Genomic DNA, 18,801 nt, shown 5'->3' on the forward strand with positions numbered 1-18,801 from the left:
TTTGGCAATTCATTTGGCCAGAGGAGAAGAAAATGAAGTGCTTTCACTTCCAGGTGAATCGCAACTGAAACAAGCAGAATAGTTACGTGATCTTATACCACAACTGGTCTTACTGGGGGATCGAGGTGGGCTCTCTTTAGATATGAAAGTGCACTACTTCACATACTTCGTTTGGCCCGGACACTGAGGTCCAGCGCCGAGGGCCTTCTGGCGGTTCCCTCACTGTGAGAAGCAAAGCTACAGGGAACCAGGGAGAGGGCCTTCTCGGTAGTGGCACCCCCGCTGTGGAACGCCCTCCCACCAGATATCAAGGAAATAAACAACTATATGAAATTTAGAAGACCTCTGAAGGCAGCCCTGTTTAGGGAAGTTTTTTAATGACTGATGTTTTAATGTATTTTTAATCTCCTGTTGGAAGCTGCCCAGAGTGGCTGGGAAAACCCAGCCAGATGAGCAGGATATAAGTAATAAATTATATTATTATTAGTAGTAGTATTAGTATTAGTATTAGTATTATTTTGAATAGTCTTACATCCTCTTTATATGATTATATGTACTACTGCACTTACTTCAAAATACAGATCATAGATAATAGATTTATAGATCTGGAAGTGACTCTGAGGGAAATCTAGTCTGACCTCCTCCAATGCAGGAATATGCAGAAGACCTGCTGCATTTTGGGTCTCACTTCTAAATGGGACCCAAAGTCCTGCCCCGAGTCAACAGTTACATGGTTGTTAGTATAAATAGACATCACAGCAGCAGTTGGAAGTGTTTCCCAGAGAAGTAAACAGATGTATTTTCTTTGAATTAGACTCCACTGCTAACAATGTAAACATGTTAGCACAGATTAGTGCTTTATAATTGTTTGCATGCTGTACGCAGATTTCATGTTAATAAATCAGGGATATAATTATGGAAGTTCTAAAGAATTTGTCTCGGGGCATTTTTTTCTATTAAAAACTCATTCTGGCATTACTTAACTGATGAAACAAATCTCTATCTATTATGAATTGCACAAAAACACCTTCAGATCTTAAGGCGAAGACTGTGCTTTGTTGCACTGCTCCTACGCAGTTCTCTTTGGATGAAAGGTAACTTGTTTCAAGGCTGTATGGCAGGGAAGAACATTGTGTACATGACAGTTGTGATGCAGAACTGTCCAGCCAGCCACGGTGTAAAGGAAAAAGCTTGCAAAGGAGGGAAGAAACCTGAGGCTGAATTGGTTTTAATGGGAAATTACGGCGCTGCTTTTCAGGCATGGGACAAATTTCGGGGGTGAACAGCAAACTTACCCCCAATGCCAAATCCCAGGCGTTTGATGGCTGAAAGGCCTGTCCCTGGCAACTCAGATGTTATTATTTGAGAGCAGATGATTGCTCTTAAAAGGTTATTTTTAAATGTTTCAATTGCATTGTTTTAGTTTTAATGTGTTTGCTGCCCTGGGCTCCTTTGAAGGAAGGGAGGGATAGCATATAAGCTGGCAAGTGAGTAAGTAAGTAAAATCTGCTCTTATTGGCTGACATTTCCCCCCAGAATGTCCCTATCATTCAAAGGCATGGGATATGGTGGCATCCATGCTTTGGTCAACACTACATTCAGGGGATGGGAGACAGCAACTTGCAGCTGGTGGTATCTGCTGACACAGATGTGAAAGGAAAAAATCTCGCCCATTATTCAAGGAGAGGCACAGGATATCAAGGACTGGGATGTTTGGGGGGTAGAATCATCCCCAGAAAATGTACAAAAGATTTCTTCTTACCAGCAGTTCCCGCAGGAAAAGAGCCCCAAGAGCAAGCAGTCTTTGCTTGTACAAGGTGGTAACTCTGTCTTACTCCTCCCAGTCTGAGAATGCTTGACAGTGCAAGAAGACCCATTTTGGCCTCCATGCCATCTCTAAGAGCAGCAGGAGGGTCACCTCCTCCACTGCAGCCAGCACCTGAATAATAGGGTGTGCAGCCTCTTTAATAGCCATTCTTTAGAGGGGCAAAGGAATAACTACCAACAGGTGCAGCATGACTACTTAAGACTGCAATTTCCTTCCAAATCCTGTCTGGAGTGCCGCCCTGGCTTGGGTGTGCTATATCTGGCCAGAAAGCACACAGCTCCACAGGGAGCTATCCGTGGTCCTGCTCATCTGTTGAGCTTCTCTGGTCCTCCCCTGCTCTAGGTTATGATCTGCAGGACACCACCGCAGAAATAAGCTCCCAGTTTTGCCAATCCATTTTCATTTCTTTCATTTAATTCAAGTCAATAGTTTGAACATTTAAAATTTGGGCTCCACCTTAGTTATAAACAGGTAAGTAGAATGGAACTGTAGTTGAGATTATTTTCCTTCGCTGTTTCTATCCAAGGAAATTTATCCATATGCAGAGGTTATTAAAAAGGTAAAGGGACCCCTGACCATTAGGTCCAATTGTGACCGACTCTGGGGTTGCGGTGTTCATCTCGCTTTATTGGCCGAGGGAGCCAGCGTACAGCTTCCTGGTCATGTGGCCAGCATGACTAAGCCGCTTCTGGCGAACCAGAGCAGTGCACAGAAACGCCGTTTACCTTCCCGCAGGAGCAGTACCTATTTATCTACTTGCCCTTTAATGTGCTTTCGAACTGCTAGGTTGGCAGGAGCAGGGACCGAGCAACGGGAGCTCACCCCATCGCGGGGATTCGAACCACCAACCTTCTGATCGGCAAGTCCTAGGCTCTGTGGTGCTTAAAAGGCTGTCAGGCTGATTCAAGTAGGTATGCTGCATCCAACAGCTTCTCCAAAGCAGAAACACAGAAATATATTCTCCTGCCCATGTCTGAAGTATGGACAAAAAGCCAGGGATTGCATAGTGCATATATCCCCGTCAACCATCAGGTATGGGGTTGGCTTGAAATAGAATTGGTTTCTGTTTCACACACACCAAACAGATTTCGTTGGCAGGTCATGGGAAAGTGGAATGAGGATATGAATTTCATCCAAGCTGCTCTCTGCTTCCTTCTGCATAGATCTGGGGTGCAGCATAGATCAGATCATCTCCGTTACAGTCGACACTCACTAATAAGGATGGCCTGCAGTTTCCTCATCATCACACTGTACTTCCCAGGCTTGTTAACGTAAGCTGGGTACCATGCATTAACAAACTGTTCTCAGCATTTCTTCCCATGGAAAGCCCCGTAGGTATCTATAACATTTTCCCTGGTCCTTATGCACATGGTAGGCATGGTATATAAGGTCATTTTTGTCTCCACTCAATCCCCAGACAACACACTCTGAAGGAGAATGTTTTGTATGAAATTTGGTGAGTCCAGCCAACTTGGTTACCTTATTGCTCACCCCTAACTTCCAGTCATTTATGAAGAAATTAAAAAGATCAGGTCCTGATATTGAACCTTGGAGAACTCTACTTTTTACACCACTGCATTGGGAGAAATGCTGATTTATTCCTAGTCTTTGTCCCTAGGGAGCACAGAATTAACAAAACAACGAGGCCCATGGTCAGGTAAAGGTTGAACCATTTACATCAAATGTTCGGTGATGGAAAGTCACTTGGAGCCAGCTAATCTGAATGAATTGTTACAGCAACATCACTGTCAAAGTGCTGGTTATTTTCTTTAAAGACTGGATTTTTTTGGGGGGGGAGGATACCTAAAGGATCATTCCTACCTTCATTAGCTTCCCCATACCCTCAAGTCACAGGAGGAAGGTCACTACCAAAAATTCAGTTAGCAGGTATGGAACAGGATAGCCTTCTCCATAGCACTTAGATTCTGCAAGTTCCTGCTGCAAGAGATCAACCTGCCCCACCTCTGATGACATTTCCATGATGGGTAAACAGTATTTTATAGCAACAAGCTTATGTGCTTGTCTTACTTTATCACTGTGATCTCTCAAACTGATTATTTCTCAATCTCTCATTTTGAATTGTGCTTTACATTACTGTACTGTGATTATAGTTGTGTTTATTGTAGGCAATTGCTATATGTAACATGAAGGTGGGGCATAAATGTTTTGAATAAATATCTTTATTCATATGGGATTTTTTGCTCCATAAGAAAACAAATCTATTGCAAGTGCTCATGACAAAACACTGGTTACATTCTAATAAACCGAAATATTTAGCAGCTTACCTGTATTATGTCCAAGTCTTTCATTTGAATGTTGCGTAAGATCAATTGTTCTGTCAATATGAAACATTTTTAAGTCTTCATCATCTAAGGCAATATCTCCCCAAAAGACAGCTTTAAATACAAAAAGAGAGCTTACTTTAAATATATTAAGAGCAGAATTGCACAAACATTGACTAAACACTATGGCCATATTCCAGCACAGAATTAAGTATACTGTAGCCCATTTAAATCAATTGTCTTATGTGAATTTAGTTCTGTTTTGGATTGTATGACCTATAAATAAATATCTGGGAAACATATATAAACAGTATATAAACAGTATTACATGCACACAGACACACACACGCACACACGTGTTTGTGTGTGTTACTGAAAAGTTTTTTTAATATTAAACATAAGTAACAGGTTGAAGAGGTTGTGACAGAGGGGGAAAGGAAGTATTTTAATTAATTACTTTAATCACAAAGCTGACATTTTCAAAAAAGATTTTGGCTGCTTTGTTTTTGTTTGTTTTCTCCACTTAGGGAGAAACTGTTTCTTTTTAAAGAAACCCATTAAGAGTATCTGATTCACCTCTCATGCCTAATAAGTAAGAAGAAGAGAATTCTTTAACGGAAGACTTTTTGAGAAGCTATGGTGAAATTCAGAGTCAACCAGCAGGCAAAATAGGCTGGAGCTGAACGAAGTATTGCTGTACATTTCCTCACACACTCAGTAAATTTTATAGCTGACACAATTATACTGTTTTCTTGTCACTCCATCCTTTTTGAAAAATTTCTTGCAAAATCCAACCTTTCTTAATTTCATTCCCAATGTTGCTTTCTAACTGTAACTACTAGTATAATGCATTTTACCTCTTGAGCAAAGTAATTCAAGAACACCTCCCAAAGAGTGTGCCCTTCAGACTCAACTTTCTCACATCTTAAAAACTCAATAGAACGGTGCCACAAACAACATTTTGGCCCTGGGAGGACTTTTGAAGTTTAAGAAACTATAGTGGATATCTCAAAATACACTTTTCATAGAAACTAGTGGTGCTTAGAACAACCAACCACAGGCAAAACATCTGCACCCAAAAAAACAAATAAAGCACAGAAAAAGCTGGCAGTACCCCCACAAAGAAGAAACCTTCTCAAGCAGACCACGAAAACACCAGTAAAAAAAAAAAAGTAATGGGAGGGACTGGGAGCCTTGACTAGCATCAGAGAAATGTCTGGGGATGCAATGATGCCCACAGGTACCATATTGGGAACTTAGCAACAGACCAAGGACTCAGTTATACAGCTGCAAATATAACATTTTAAATGTGTTTTAAGTACATTATACAAAAGTGACACTAGATGGCGATGGTGAGCTAATGAGAAATTCCATATATATTTTTAAACGTGTTTTTTTTAATAAAAAAAAGAATTATCACAGGGTTATTTATACATATCTAGATTCAGCCAAACAGTACCCCAACTTGTAAGAAACATTTCGTAACTTAATGTCCTCATCAAGCATACTGAAAAAGCTTTTAACTTTCTAAAACTCAAACTTTACTTACCCCATTGCAAAATCAATTCTGACTGTGCAATAAAAAATGCAGAAAACAATAGAATATATAAATTTTTATTACTTGATGAGTAAGATCGATAAAGAGAAGGACTGTAGGCAAATTAAAACTTTTAGACATTCGTATTACATAAAGCAGAATGCCTATAGTTTTAATTTACCTACAATCCTGCTGTTTATCAATCTCTCTCATCAAGTAATTATAATAAGAGCTGGCTGTACTGGGTTAGACTTCCTTTCATTTGCTGATAATTATGTTTGCTCTTGTTTAGGAATGTCAGCAACATTTGCCCATCATCCCTTATTTCACAGAGGAAGGCAACTAAGAACAAATAATGCTCAATATGTCTCCAGCCTCACTTACTTTCTTGAAATGAGATACAGTTCGGCATCCCAGTTTGATTGACATATTCCACCAAGTATAAAAACTTGATATTCTAAAATAGCTAAAAGCACAGAAAGGGCAAGAAGCCAGATAATACTGACTTGGAGGTGAAAGCAAATCTACAGTAATTTAACTATTTTCATTTGTAGTGAGTACGTTTGAAATTAAGAGATCAAGCACGTGCCCAGTCTTGTCCGCTCCCCAGGGAGAGCGAATTGCTTTTCTTTATTTTCTTTATTCTTTTGGGAAAGTGCCAGAATACCTACACTGCAGGGGTACGGAGATATAAAGAAATAAATTCATATTTCTCCTAACATTTTCACAGTTAGGAAGGGAGTCCTTTTAAGCTTTCTCTGTTTTATCTTTCTTGCATGCACACATACATTCCAGCTATGTGGTCAATGCCATACACACATTGTGACCCCTTGTAGATATTTCAATAAGAACATTTCTCCATACTGCACAGGAGGTTAAAAGTTCAGTTTGGTAGTTAAGGAGAAAACGTAACCTAAAGACAAGGAGCTTCATTAGCGTGTAACCCCAAAATTTTGGAGAGGATCCAAAATTTCAGGGTTACATGTTAATGAGCCAAGGGTTCCTCACAGAGGCCTAAGTCCAAGTGATCACTAAGATACTCTGCTGAGCACAGACTTTCCTCAAAACACCTAGTGCCATCATCTGTTTGACTTATGGAGAGCAGCAGGAATCCCTTTGTACAACATTAATCAAGTGCATCTACACTTTAGACATGGAGTGAGCCATATTTACTGAAGAATCCACCCAGAACACCAACAGTTCAACCACAAACTCATCTTTTATTAAGGGACAACGCATCTTCAACCGGTAGTCTTTATATACAGTGGATGCTCGGGTTGCGAACGTGATCCGTGCGGGAGGCACGTTCGCAACCCGCAGTGTTTGCAACCCATGACCCATGCGTCTGCACATACGCGGATTGCGATTTGGCGCTTCTGCACATGTGCAAAGTGTGATTTAGCACTTCTGAGCATGCGCAAGTGCCGAAACCTGGAAGTAACCGTTCCGGTACTTCCAGGTTCAACACGGTGCACAACCCGAAATCGCACAACCCGAAGCATGACTATATAGAGGGTTCTTATCTTTCCCCTTTTCTGATCTAACATAACTGTCTATTTAAAGTTCCGTAGCAGCCAGTGCTTTCTTTCTTTAAAAAATGTTTAGAGGTTCTCTCATTTTGACTCAACAATATCACCATTTTATAGTTCAAATTGGGGAAAATAAATACAGTAAATGGACAAAAATACAAAGATTCAAAAGTACAAATGCTTGGGGGTATGTGTACCCCTGCGTACCTCCAGGAAAAAAGCACTGATAACAGCTATTCTGTTTTAAATATAAAGTTCAATATCACCCTCACCTCATTTCCCCCTCAGACTTTCTGTCCCTCTCTGTGGGCCTCCTCTAACTGTGATTCCACAACCAACCCTCTCTACCAGACACACACTCTTGAAGGCTTTGCCCAAATTCTAGCTTAAAACAAAGCTCTCGTTATTATTTTTTCCAATTCAGATTCAGTTCCTCAGCTTAAAGGGCTGTTAGGGAAGGCAGCCAGGGTGAGGGTGGGGATGAGGGCAGCAGTGGGGAGAGTGGAAAAATTCACAAGATGGTGGTGATTGAGTTAAGAAGAAAGTGGGGCTGGGTTGCCAGGTTTGCTTGTCTCCCTTTGCCTTCCCTCTTATAGAGCAGGCTGTAGCTTGTGGTTTTGTAAATGGAAATGCCATTTGCCAGAATGAGAGGCTGAAGGGCAATTTGGCCTCATTTATGAAAACTATTTAAGAAGAAGTATGGAGGAAGGAGCATAGCGTAACTGGAAGCCTCTATATAGCAGGTCTAATTAATAAATGAATGGTCTTTCAGGCCTTTCTTGAACATAAGTCATATAACAGGTTTAACATGCCAAAGGGTGAACAGTAAAGCAAGGAGTTCATAAACCCTCCAAGTGTCCCTATTTTCCAGGGACATCCCTGATTTAGAGAAGCGGTCCCAGTTTCTGATTTAATCCTGGAATGTTCCACTTTTCCTTAGGATGTCCCTATTTACATTGGAGAAATGTTGGAGGGTATGGAGTTATTTGGCTCCTGAGCTGTGTGAAGGCAATCCTCTATAGGGAGGATTTTTTTTAATGTTTAATGTTTTATTATGTTTTTATATATAATAAAAAGCTGCCCAGGGTGGCTGGGGCAACCCAGTAAGATGTGTGGGGTATAAATATAGTAAAGTTATCTGTATGGAATGAGACATCTCTATTTTCAACGGAGAAATGTTAAAGGGTATGAGTTCATTAAATGAAGCTGGAAGACTAATCTTGTGCCAGTATTAAGGTAGAATAGTCTTTTCTGATAGAAAAATGGCATAGTGTAAACAGACGATAAATAAGATGAGAAGTCACTGAGATGAGAAGTGCCCTAGAAGTCAAAATAATTATAGGACTTTTGCACCAAAATTGTAAATGCTTACATATCTACTAACTACAGATAAGTGCTTGGAAGTTTAACTTAGGCCAGGAAATTTATAATTTCATAATAAAGGTCTTCTAGGACAGTGTTCAGTAAGCTGAGCTCTGTATATTGGCAAAGGCTATTAATACAGCTTATAATAAACTGAAGTTGAATCCATGCTATCTTTAGTTCAGAAAATTATAAGATTCACCACCTCATAAGTAATCTTTCTTTCAAAAGAGCAATTCATGGTAAAATCCATTAACACAGATCTTCAGTATTTTTGTGATACAAAGTACTGCCATTCTCAAATACTAGCTTTTAGCCATGCATACTATTCAAACCCAGTTAACCTTTAAAGAAAGAAAAATGCAGATGCCTGGCAACATATAATTGCTAACTTAAACATTCAGACATCACCAGAGTTGTTACATATCAGAAGTTGGTCTGAAAATAAATGGCCTTTTTAATTATTATTTTTATAATTATGGGAAATTGCCAACACCTTTTGTGTATGTTGGATCATGTCAAGTTCACAATTTAGTTTAGGAAATGCTGATAAAATCATAATTTGTGGAAAAAATAAAACTTTGACCTACCTCATATTATATTACCTCAGGAGTTTCTGAGTGGATACAATATTTAAGATACACACAGCTCCTCTTCTACAACAACTGAGGAAGCTCAGGTCTCCCAAAAGGTAACTGCTGCATTAAAGGACCACCTTCAACAGGGTTCACTGACATGCTTCTGTTTGAAAGAGCATTTTAAAACTGCCAAGAACCTGGAAAGCTAACACAGATGTCCATGAATAAGACAGGTGTGCAAACTAGGGCCCCACTCAACCCAATGCAACCTAGCCGGGGACTCAACTAACATCCTCTTTCTGTTGCCTGCCTGATATAACGGAGCAGAAGGTTTCGTTGAACAAGATGATTGGCAAACATTAAGTATTTTTCCTCATCATTTTGGAGTAGCCCAGAGTTGCAAAGTTAGTTCTTGACGACCTGGCACACGTGATCTCAAATTGCATCTGTCAAAGACAACAACATTGTGCCTGGTATAACCCGTCAAAAGTCACATCAAGCACCGATGTGGTAATATAAGCTGGAAACACTGTCCCATTCAGCACCACATTCATACCAATACACAATCTATGCTCTCCCTGCTTTAACGCTGTGACATTTTCCAAAACTATGAGCAATAGTAGCCATTCCAGTGTGGCTTCCTTGACTACTGTATTGCTCTAGGAAAGGCAATACAGTAATCTTTATAAATCAGTGGTGAGGGAAGAGATGCTTTAACCTGGAGTACTGTGTCCAGTTCTGGGCACCGCAGTTCAAGAAGGACACTGACAAACTGGAACGTGTCCAGAGGAGGGCAACCAAAATGGTCAAAGGCCTGGAAACAATGCCTTATGAGGAACGGCTAAGGGAGCTGGGCATGTTTAGCCTGGAGAAGAGGAGGTTAAGGGGTGATATGATAGCCACGTTCAAATATATAAAAGGATGTCACATAGAGGAGGGAGAAAGGTTGTTTTCTGCTGCTCCAGGGAAGCGGACATGGAGCAATGGATCCAAACTACAAGAAAGAAGATTCCACCTAAACATTAGGAAGAACTTCCTGACAGTAAGAGCTGTTTGACAGTGGAATTTGCTGCCAAGGAGTGTGGTGGAGTCTCCTTCTTTGGAGGTCTTTAAGCAGAGGCTTGACAACCATATGTCAGGAGTGCTCTGATGGTGTTTCCTGCTTGGCAGGGGGTTGAACTCGATGGCCCTTGTGGTCTCTTCCAACTCTATGATTCTATGATTCTAACCATGGGATCCTGCCCCCCCCAATAACTCTTCTTGTCAATAAGAGGGAGAGACCCTTCCTTCCTGGGATCCTTTGGAAGGGAGAGCAGGTATAAAATCAAACCAATACCCAATGTAAAAGGGGTGGGAAAAGATCTAACAGTGTTTGGCTACCCTGGGGTAAAATCCAACACCCATTTACCCAAATGGAAGTTCCTAATTCTGTTAATCACCAGAATTCCATGTACACTTGCTACCAGTGAGCTGGTAACCTTACTAGGTGACCTCTGGCCAAAGATATAGGCAGAAAGGTTTCACCGGTTTATGATTGCTCCTTGCACACAGAAACAAACAAAGCAAAACAAAAACCCCTTTCATGGCTTTAACAAGCTGTGAGCAAAAGAATGAACAAAAGCCGCAGCAGAAATAAACCATTGTGTTTAAGTTGCCACCTACGTGAAACAGCTGCTAGAACTAGGAAACAGACATAGCAGATGCTTCGTACTTAAGCGTTCATTCACGTTGCAGGCATTTTATACAATTTCAGTAAAAAGCAACAACAAACCCCTAACTTGAATAAATCAACCAAGTTGGCTGTGAAGCCAATAGCTACTATGTCTAAAAGTACTTCCTGTTTTCATTTATTAATAGCGTGTGTTTCTATAACACAGTTAATGTATCACCTGTAAATCTACAAATGTACTTAAATGTCTGACATCAAGACATTATATAACATTAGAAAGGAAAGGGCTCCCCTTTACATCAATGGGAAAGGGCTCCCCTTTACATCAATGGGAGATTGTCCCCACATGCTAATTTCAGTACATTAGAGGGCAGATTCTCATCAGGCTTGTTGCTAGAGACAGAAGGGTAAGGTTAAACCTCCCCTCCTTATGTGCCGGAATAAAATTAAAATAATAATGTGGTACTAAGAAGTACAATTATTAATTAACTACCAGCCTGGCCCACAGATGAGCAAATCAGATTTGATATGGGAGGATAACTTACGCATTCATTAAGGGAAGAAGATTTGTTAAAATCTGATTTTAATATATTTTTCCTTTTAAGCAAATGTTTCTGTATTCCCCATTAAAGTGAGCTCATTGTCACATAGGTGGCTGCCCTTTGTTCACTGAGCACTGGGTTTTCTAATCTGTTTTGTAACATAGAATACTATGCAAGGACATGACATTCAGTCTGAAGTGAGATACTTTAACGCCATTAATCTGAGATTTAAAGGATATATGAGACAAAAAGAGTACATTATACTAAATTCTTGACAGACATCCTTTTTTGGAGAACATCAGAATGGGGATTTAATGGACTGCAGCTGTGAGCCTTGGGGATTCTTCATTTCCTATTCTTACCCCCCTCCTATGATAATTGAGGCAGATTTTCTTTCTATATGTTATAGGTGAATTTCACCAATAAAAGCAGTAACCTAAAATTTAATAAGCTGCACTCTGGTTTCTGTTCAGTTTGCATTAATCTTTCACCTTTTACTAGAGATTTCCACACAGAGGGAAATTTATGGTCATAAAATAATCAAGTGTTGATAAACATGTATAAAATAAAGCAGCAAAGATGAGCAACAGAAGCAGATAAAAACTAGCAGAAGCAGATAAAAACTAGCAGAAACACTAAAAATGTATTCACTTAAGCACTGAAAGGAGAGCACAGTTGCTTCTTAGCAAGCCTTACAGTGAGAGTGTTCAAGAGATGAAATATGACAGAAAAAACCCATCCTTGGACACCACTTGCTTCCTGAGATAGCAGAGGGATCTGCAGAAAGGCAGTGGAATTTGCTGGAATGCTTACAGCACTTACAAAGCTATTCACAGTTTCGTTTATGAGAATGTAAGTACATCAACCATTTGACTGCAGGATATCACTTCATAAGCTATAAAAATTATCCTTAAAACATAAGGTTACAAAAGCAGTGTTAGATACAACAAACAATGAAAGAGAGAAAAACTTTATTAACCATGAAGTCTATTTTGGCAACTATAAGTAGGATGGCTGGGCCTGCATTTTTTAGGTCAGTATGGGGTTTGACTGTTGTCAAACTGTCTCTGATCATTAGTGGTACACACACACCCTGCTTCTGTATTTCATCTTTATAGCAGCCACTGCTGAAAAACCTGTCTTCCAAAGATATATACCGTATTTTTCTGTGTATTGGACAAGGTTTTTTGACTCAAAATTTACGTCAAAAAACTGGGATACACGGATAGTGGTATGGGGGGGGGAGCGGTGCACCATCAGCCAGCTCATTGGTGGGAGTGCAACCACGGCAGGTGCTCCCTGGGTTGTTTCCTGTGCGCGGTGGCATCGGAGCGTAATGGCTGGCAGGAGCGCAAATTCCCCCGATGCACACGGGAAACAATCTAGGAAGTGTTTCCTGCCCCCCAGCTGTGTGTGGGGAGAGGCTCAACAACTTTGGGCCCTCTCCCCTCATTTTCCTAAAATTGATTCCCCTAAAATAGGGGGAGGGGTATTATACACGGGGGCATCCTATAGATGGAAAAATACGGTACTACCAAATGACAGCAGCACAGATACTGCTTCATCACCAGGCTCGAGATACTCAATGGTAACATGAATCTAGCATTCAAATAACCTCACTTCCAAAAAATTATCACAAGATAGTTCCAATCCGTAGTTCTTTTTTCACAAAGACAATTTTGCAGCATCAGTGGAAAGTGTGCTTTGCACGTACTCCCGTTTCTTCAGCTGATAAATTTTCCATGCGGCAAATTCAAATGGCTTGTGATTGTTTGCTTAATGTTAGTTTTAATCTCTCTTTATCTTCAAGTGAAACAAGAAATTCTATCAAGCATGTAAAAGAATCCATTGTCCTCTGCCAAACCCAAACTGCCCAGAACTCAATTTTTCTCATGAAAGTTGTGGCATGTACAATGATCTTTTTGTCTCAACCTTGTAGGCTTAAGTTCAAGTCATTCAGATTACAAAACATGTCAGTGTGGTATGCTAACTTTGCTAGCCAATTGTCTTGGCTAAATTATTTGCAAGTCAGGACTTCTTGATCAAAAGAAACACATGTACTTGTGTAACTCAAAGAGTCTCTGCAGCACAAGGCACCTTGACAGCCAGCAAACATCTGTGTGAAGTTGTAAGCGTACATGTTCAGAATCAATCTCCAAATATAAGATTTCAGACACACGTGCACTGAGCAAATTGGTGTTGAGAAAGTTTACAATTTTCATGGCATTGGTAAATACTTCATGAAGTACCAGTACTTCATCTAGCCCAACCAAAGGCAGCTCCTGTGCATTGGAGGTGAGCTGAAATAGTCACTAAAACAACTGCCTGTATGAGCAGCTTGGGGCAAACCATCACTGGATCTGCCTCAGAGAGGAGTTCCCAAGATTCAGCCTTCCTGGTGTTTGGTTACAAATGTCAACATGGCATTATAATAAGACAACAAAACAAAAAGGTGTAAGAGGTATTCATCATTAAGAATTGTTGTTGTTGTTGTTTGGTTGTTTAGTCGTGTCCGACTCTTTGTGACCTCATGGACCAGAGCAGGCCAGGCACTCCCGTCTTCCACTGCCTCCCACAGTTTGGTCAAACTCATGTTTGTAGCTTTGAGAACACTGTCCAACCATCTCATCCTCTGTCGTCCCCTTCTCCTTGTGCCCTCAATCTTTCCCAACATCAGGGTCTTTTCCAGGGAATCTTCTCTTCTCATGAGGTGGCCAAAGTATTGGAGCCTCAGCTTCAGGATCTGTCCTTCCAGTGAGCGCTCAGGGCTGATTTCCTTAAGAATAGATAGGTTTGATCTTCTTGTAGTCCATGGGACTCTCATTAAGGGTTACAATCAATTATTACTTTGGGATTGCTTATAAAGCCCACAACCAATTTGCACAGGCTTCACAACCCACTTGTGGCTCATGACCCACAGGTTGGAAGATGTTGTTTGAGCTCCACCCACTGGGCCATCTACACAAGCTAGATGTTATATGGGAGATGCATATGTAGATATACATTTTTCCTGGTGGTTTTCTTTTTTAAACCCACAGAAGATATTACATTAGCCCTTAGCACTTCTCTATTTCTGTATGGCTGTCTTGATCTCATTTTAACTTTATCATTAAAAAAAATGCTCTCTATTGCTACCTGTTATCAAAAGAGAAGGGAGCTTAAAAATATTTTGTAATACTCCATGTATGTCAGCTGATTAAAAAAAAGTTTGGGAGGAGGTTCACCAGGTTCATACAAGCCTAGAGGTACTGATTTTCTGCTTGCCCTGGGAAAAATGAGATGTACATCAGAAATATGAGAAATGCCCCCTAGAATTATGTAATTGTTTATTGTGAAATATAACTGAATAGTCTATTGATTTTTCTTTGCCTCATTGTTATTAATTCCATCACAGAAGCACAAAAATATAATTTTCTCCTGATAACTGAATTACTTTCCATTTGTAAATTGACATTTGCCTCTTATGTGTTTTTAGAACAACATATCATATTAACAGGGCAGGGACTTTGTTAAAATTATCTTATTGATTTTTCCTTTCATACAACTCCCAACTGTAAATGCCAAGCAGGTACAAACATGAAACATGAATTGTTGTTCATAATAACTGAAACTCCCAAACTATGTTGCCTATTTTTATCAAACCTGTTTCTAGTTTCTCAGGTAGCCCAAACTATAATACAGTTAACATACAGATAGGTAGCCGTGTTGGTCTGCCATAGTATCTGAAGAAGTGTGCATGCACACGAAAGCTCATACCAAGAACTAACTTAGTTGGTCTTTAAGGTGCTACTGGAAGGAAATTTTTTTTGTTTTGACAGTTAACATAGATAACCACAGAGATGGCCAGCCGTACAAATTGCCATCAAGTTGCAAAAAGAATTCAATAGGTACAATGGACTGGTGACCTTTGCTCAGTAGCTGCATAGACTTCTGAACCAAAATTGTGATAAATACCAAGTGTCCTAAGCAACATCCTTTTTAGTGAGCAGGTTGCAACCATAGGCACCTTTTGCACTTTCACCCTTGCTGTAAAACATATAATTTTAATATACACTATAGGCCAAGTATCTTACAAGGTTAGCTAAAGCAGCACATGTACAGTCAACCAACCTAATTCTAAGTGCATGTTCACATTATCACCTTAGAGCACAGTACATCTGAGTTTTTAGTGTGTTTCGCAACTTTGTGTGCCCACCCCCAGCTGTTCACATCAGCACAGCTACATTAGTGGCAGCTTAGGTTCTGTTTGTGTACACACCAAGGACATTGAAGGGGTTGGGGATGTATTTACCCCATGAAAAGATGTTCACACTTTGCCTAGAGACAAATTAGGAACAGCTTAAGGACTCCAAGGGGGTGTGAAGTTGTTTTGAGAAACACACATCAGACAGTAGTATCAAAGTACAGGATACGTATGCATTTTAGATAACACGCTGCTGTGTGAACATGGATGAAAAACCCAGCTTTGGAAACACAGTGCACAGTAAATGGGAGGTTGAGCGCTGCCAAAACTTACACGTATTAGTAACAGCACACATGAAAAACAGCACACACGAATATAGCAAGGAAATTGCCAAATTCCACCACAGGGTTAGAATCATGCTGGAATAGAGACAATTTACTACCAGTAATCAAGCAGTATGGTCCTATGCAGGCTGACTAGGAGGAAGTACCAGTAAGTCTCATTTGATTGTGCTTAAATTTACTCCAATATAGTTTCTATATCTTTATTTTACATGGTAAAGCATTTTATATCAGCTTTTGGCCCTAACAAGTGCCCCCAAAGCAATTTACAAGAAAATAAAATACCCCCCCCCCCAAAAAAAATCAGTTTGAACAGTAACAAAATTGAAATATTAAAACCTCTGTGACGGTATTGGTATCTTCCATGCTGCTGAGATCACTTGTTGAAAAGTCTGCCATGCTTGCATAGCTCTAGTGAGAGTTTGTTAAACAGAGCCCTACTGCTGTCCTATACAAGGAAGAAACTCAGCTGTTTCTTACTAACTTTTCTATTTTTATAATAATTTTTATTAATTTTCAACACAAATATACAATAATTTCTTATCCAAATTTTCACAAATTATTTCTTTTTGGACTTCCTTCAGCTTCTCTGCCAATCATCCGTATTTAATTCTCAGTTACGCATTCCCTTTATTTTATATTCCTTACTTTTCAACAAAAATCCAAACGTCCTGCTGCAGGTTTGGATACAGTGAACCAGGGAGACCCTCCAGTAAAACACAAAAACAAGGATGGGGTATCGTAGCTGGGATTATTCCACAATGGATGTACTCTGTGAGAATCGACTGCTCCAAACTCAAATGGAACTTGTCTTTAAGTGGGGCTCATTTAGTAGAGTTTCATCCCTAGATCTAAGAGGTTGGGGGAGCCTTGAAATTATTAATTAAGAATTCTAATAAATTAAGCAGCTATTAAGAGTTCTCCAATGGGTTGTATCTGGCTAATTCTACACTCGGGATACTTCCATTGAAATCAATGCCCATTCAGTTCAGTTGGTCTGCTATAACCAATATTAGCATATGATGCCTTGTGCTACTTTTTACCAGATGCTTTTCATATCCTCCTCCTCCTTATTATGGTCTGAACATGATGCCACCTTATTCCGTCTTCCTTCCTGCAGCCCATTCCACATAGAATGCTGCAGTGCCTAAAGAATTTATAAGTGTATAAATAATATAACAGAAAACACTTTTGCTAATGTAACATAAGATCTTTGTATTGGAGGCACTGCTTTTCTGCACCTCTAAAAAAAGAACAATCAGAAACAGTATATATAGATGTGAAATCTTTCAAAGACTTCCAAAAAGGGAAAGGGGAAATTCTGCTCTGCTGAAGGAGGACAGTGGCAATTCAGAAAAATGCATGTATTAAATCTGGCTGAAAATATATATAAAAAAAAAACCCCGAAACAAAACCTAAAATTCATGTATTTTATTTCTCTATGAATTGCTCACTGGCAAATAATTCTCATATAGAGCTTTATTTGTTTGGATTTGTATGGAAAGTTACTGGAGCTTTTATGAAGCCAGTAATTTGCTGTGTATTTGCCTCCCACAAGGTTTCCAGACCACCTAGTTCATAAAAAGCTATTTTTTTACTGGCAATGATAGCCTCCAGGTTGAAAACTCTCTCGAGTTCTGGCCCTGGGCGGGAGAGAAAAGATGGGATAGGGAAGTTTGGGAGAGACATTATGTTTCCAATGTGTTAAAAAGATCATAAGATGTGCATCATAGCCACGCAGGAAAAACAAAGAACAACAGATTGCAGTTAACATTTCCAAGGACATCAATGTGGTCCACAGAAGCTGCTAAACAACGGTGTCTTTTACCCCACCAGAATTTATCCACACATCCCTGTAGGTCGGGGGGGGGGGGGTCAGCAAACCTTTTCAGCAGGGGGCCAGTCCACTGTGCCTCAAACCTTGTGGGGGCCTGGACTATATTTTGAAGGGGGGGAATGAACAAATTCCTATGCCCCACAAATAACCCAGAGATGCATTTTAAATAAAAGCACACATTCTACTCATGTAAAAATACCAGGCAGGCCCCACAAATAACCCAGAGATGCATTTTAAATAAAAGGACACATGCACTCATGTAAAAACACGCTGATTCCCAGACCGTCCACGGGCCAGATTTAGAAGGCGATTGAGCCGGATCTGGCCCCCGGGCCTTAGTTTGCCTACCCATGCTATAGGTTAACATGAAGTAATCGATAAATTCATTCCATCTTGTTTCCTTATTCATCTAGGGAAGGGTGGAGCTTTATATTTAAATATTTATTTCTGAAATATTTTCTCTAAAAATAAAATTTCTATAAACAGCACTGGCATGAAGTATTCAACTATATACCTCCATGTGTCTGAACTCTCATTACTCCCATCCACCTTCCAAGAACACTCACTTTTCAAGGTTCCTTTCGACCTCTTAAGTTGCACTATAGATGCTATATAGCAGCTGTCCTTGCCTGCACAGCTCACTGTGCCGCACAATTTTCACACACTCACTGAAGTTCCTCTCAGATTTTCGACTTCACGACTGTGAAATATATGATGCATTATTGTGAGGAGAAAGTGTTTCTTTTTGGTAAATTATTGAAGAAGTGAAAAAGAAGACATTTTTAAAAACATACCAGCAGTAGACTTAAACCACCTTACAAGAATAACAGATGTAGGCCACAACCTCTGTCAACAGGAGTTGGCGATGAGGAAGAGATTCTGTCTTTGCCTCTGCTTTTTCTTTAACCACATAAAACAAAATATAACTTGCTTTTCAGTACACAGATATGTTCCTTGGAAAAGGGGGATCTTCCTATCATGGCACAGTTCAATGTATTAACAAAAAATGTGAATACATAATCCATCAACAAATTCTTTCGATCGAGCCAGTTACACCGAACAGGAGTAGCCCAAGAGTAGTGTTGATTTTAAAAATGTACAATAATTGATAAA

General features: G+C 39.9%; 1 protein-coding gene across 4 annotated transcripts in view; it reads right to left on the minus strand.

The window, feature by feature from the left end:
* Nucleotides 1–18,801, minus strand: part of TLL1 (tolloid like 1) — a 119,514-nt gene that overhangs the window by 62,689 nt on the left and 38,024 nt on the right. For 2 of the 4 annotated variants that reach the window (XM_083755529.1, XM_083755532.1), the window contains exon 3: nt 4,114–4,224. In XM_083755529.1, the coding sequence (XP_083611655.1) occupies nt 4,114–4,224 (111 nt within the window). The remainder of the gene's footprint in view (nt 1–4,113; nt 4,225–18,801) is intronic. The other 2 variants (XM_083755531.1, XM_083755530.1) reach the window with 1 other exon arrangement.

The sequence above is a fragment of the Podarcis gaigeae genome, assembly GCF_964106915.1.
Source record: "Podarcis gaigeae genome assembly, chromosome: 9".
Taxonomy (NCBI): Eukaryota; Metazoa; Chordata; class Lepidosauria; order Squamata; family Lacertidae; genus Podarcis; species Podarcis gaigeae.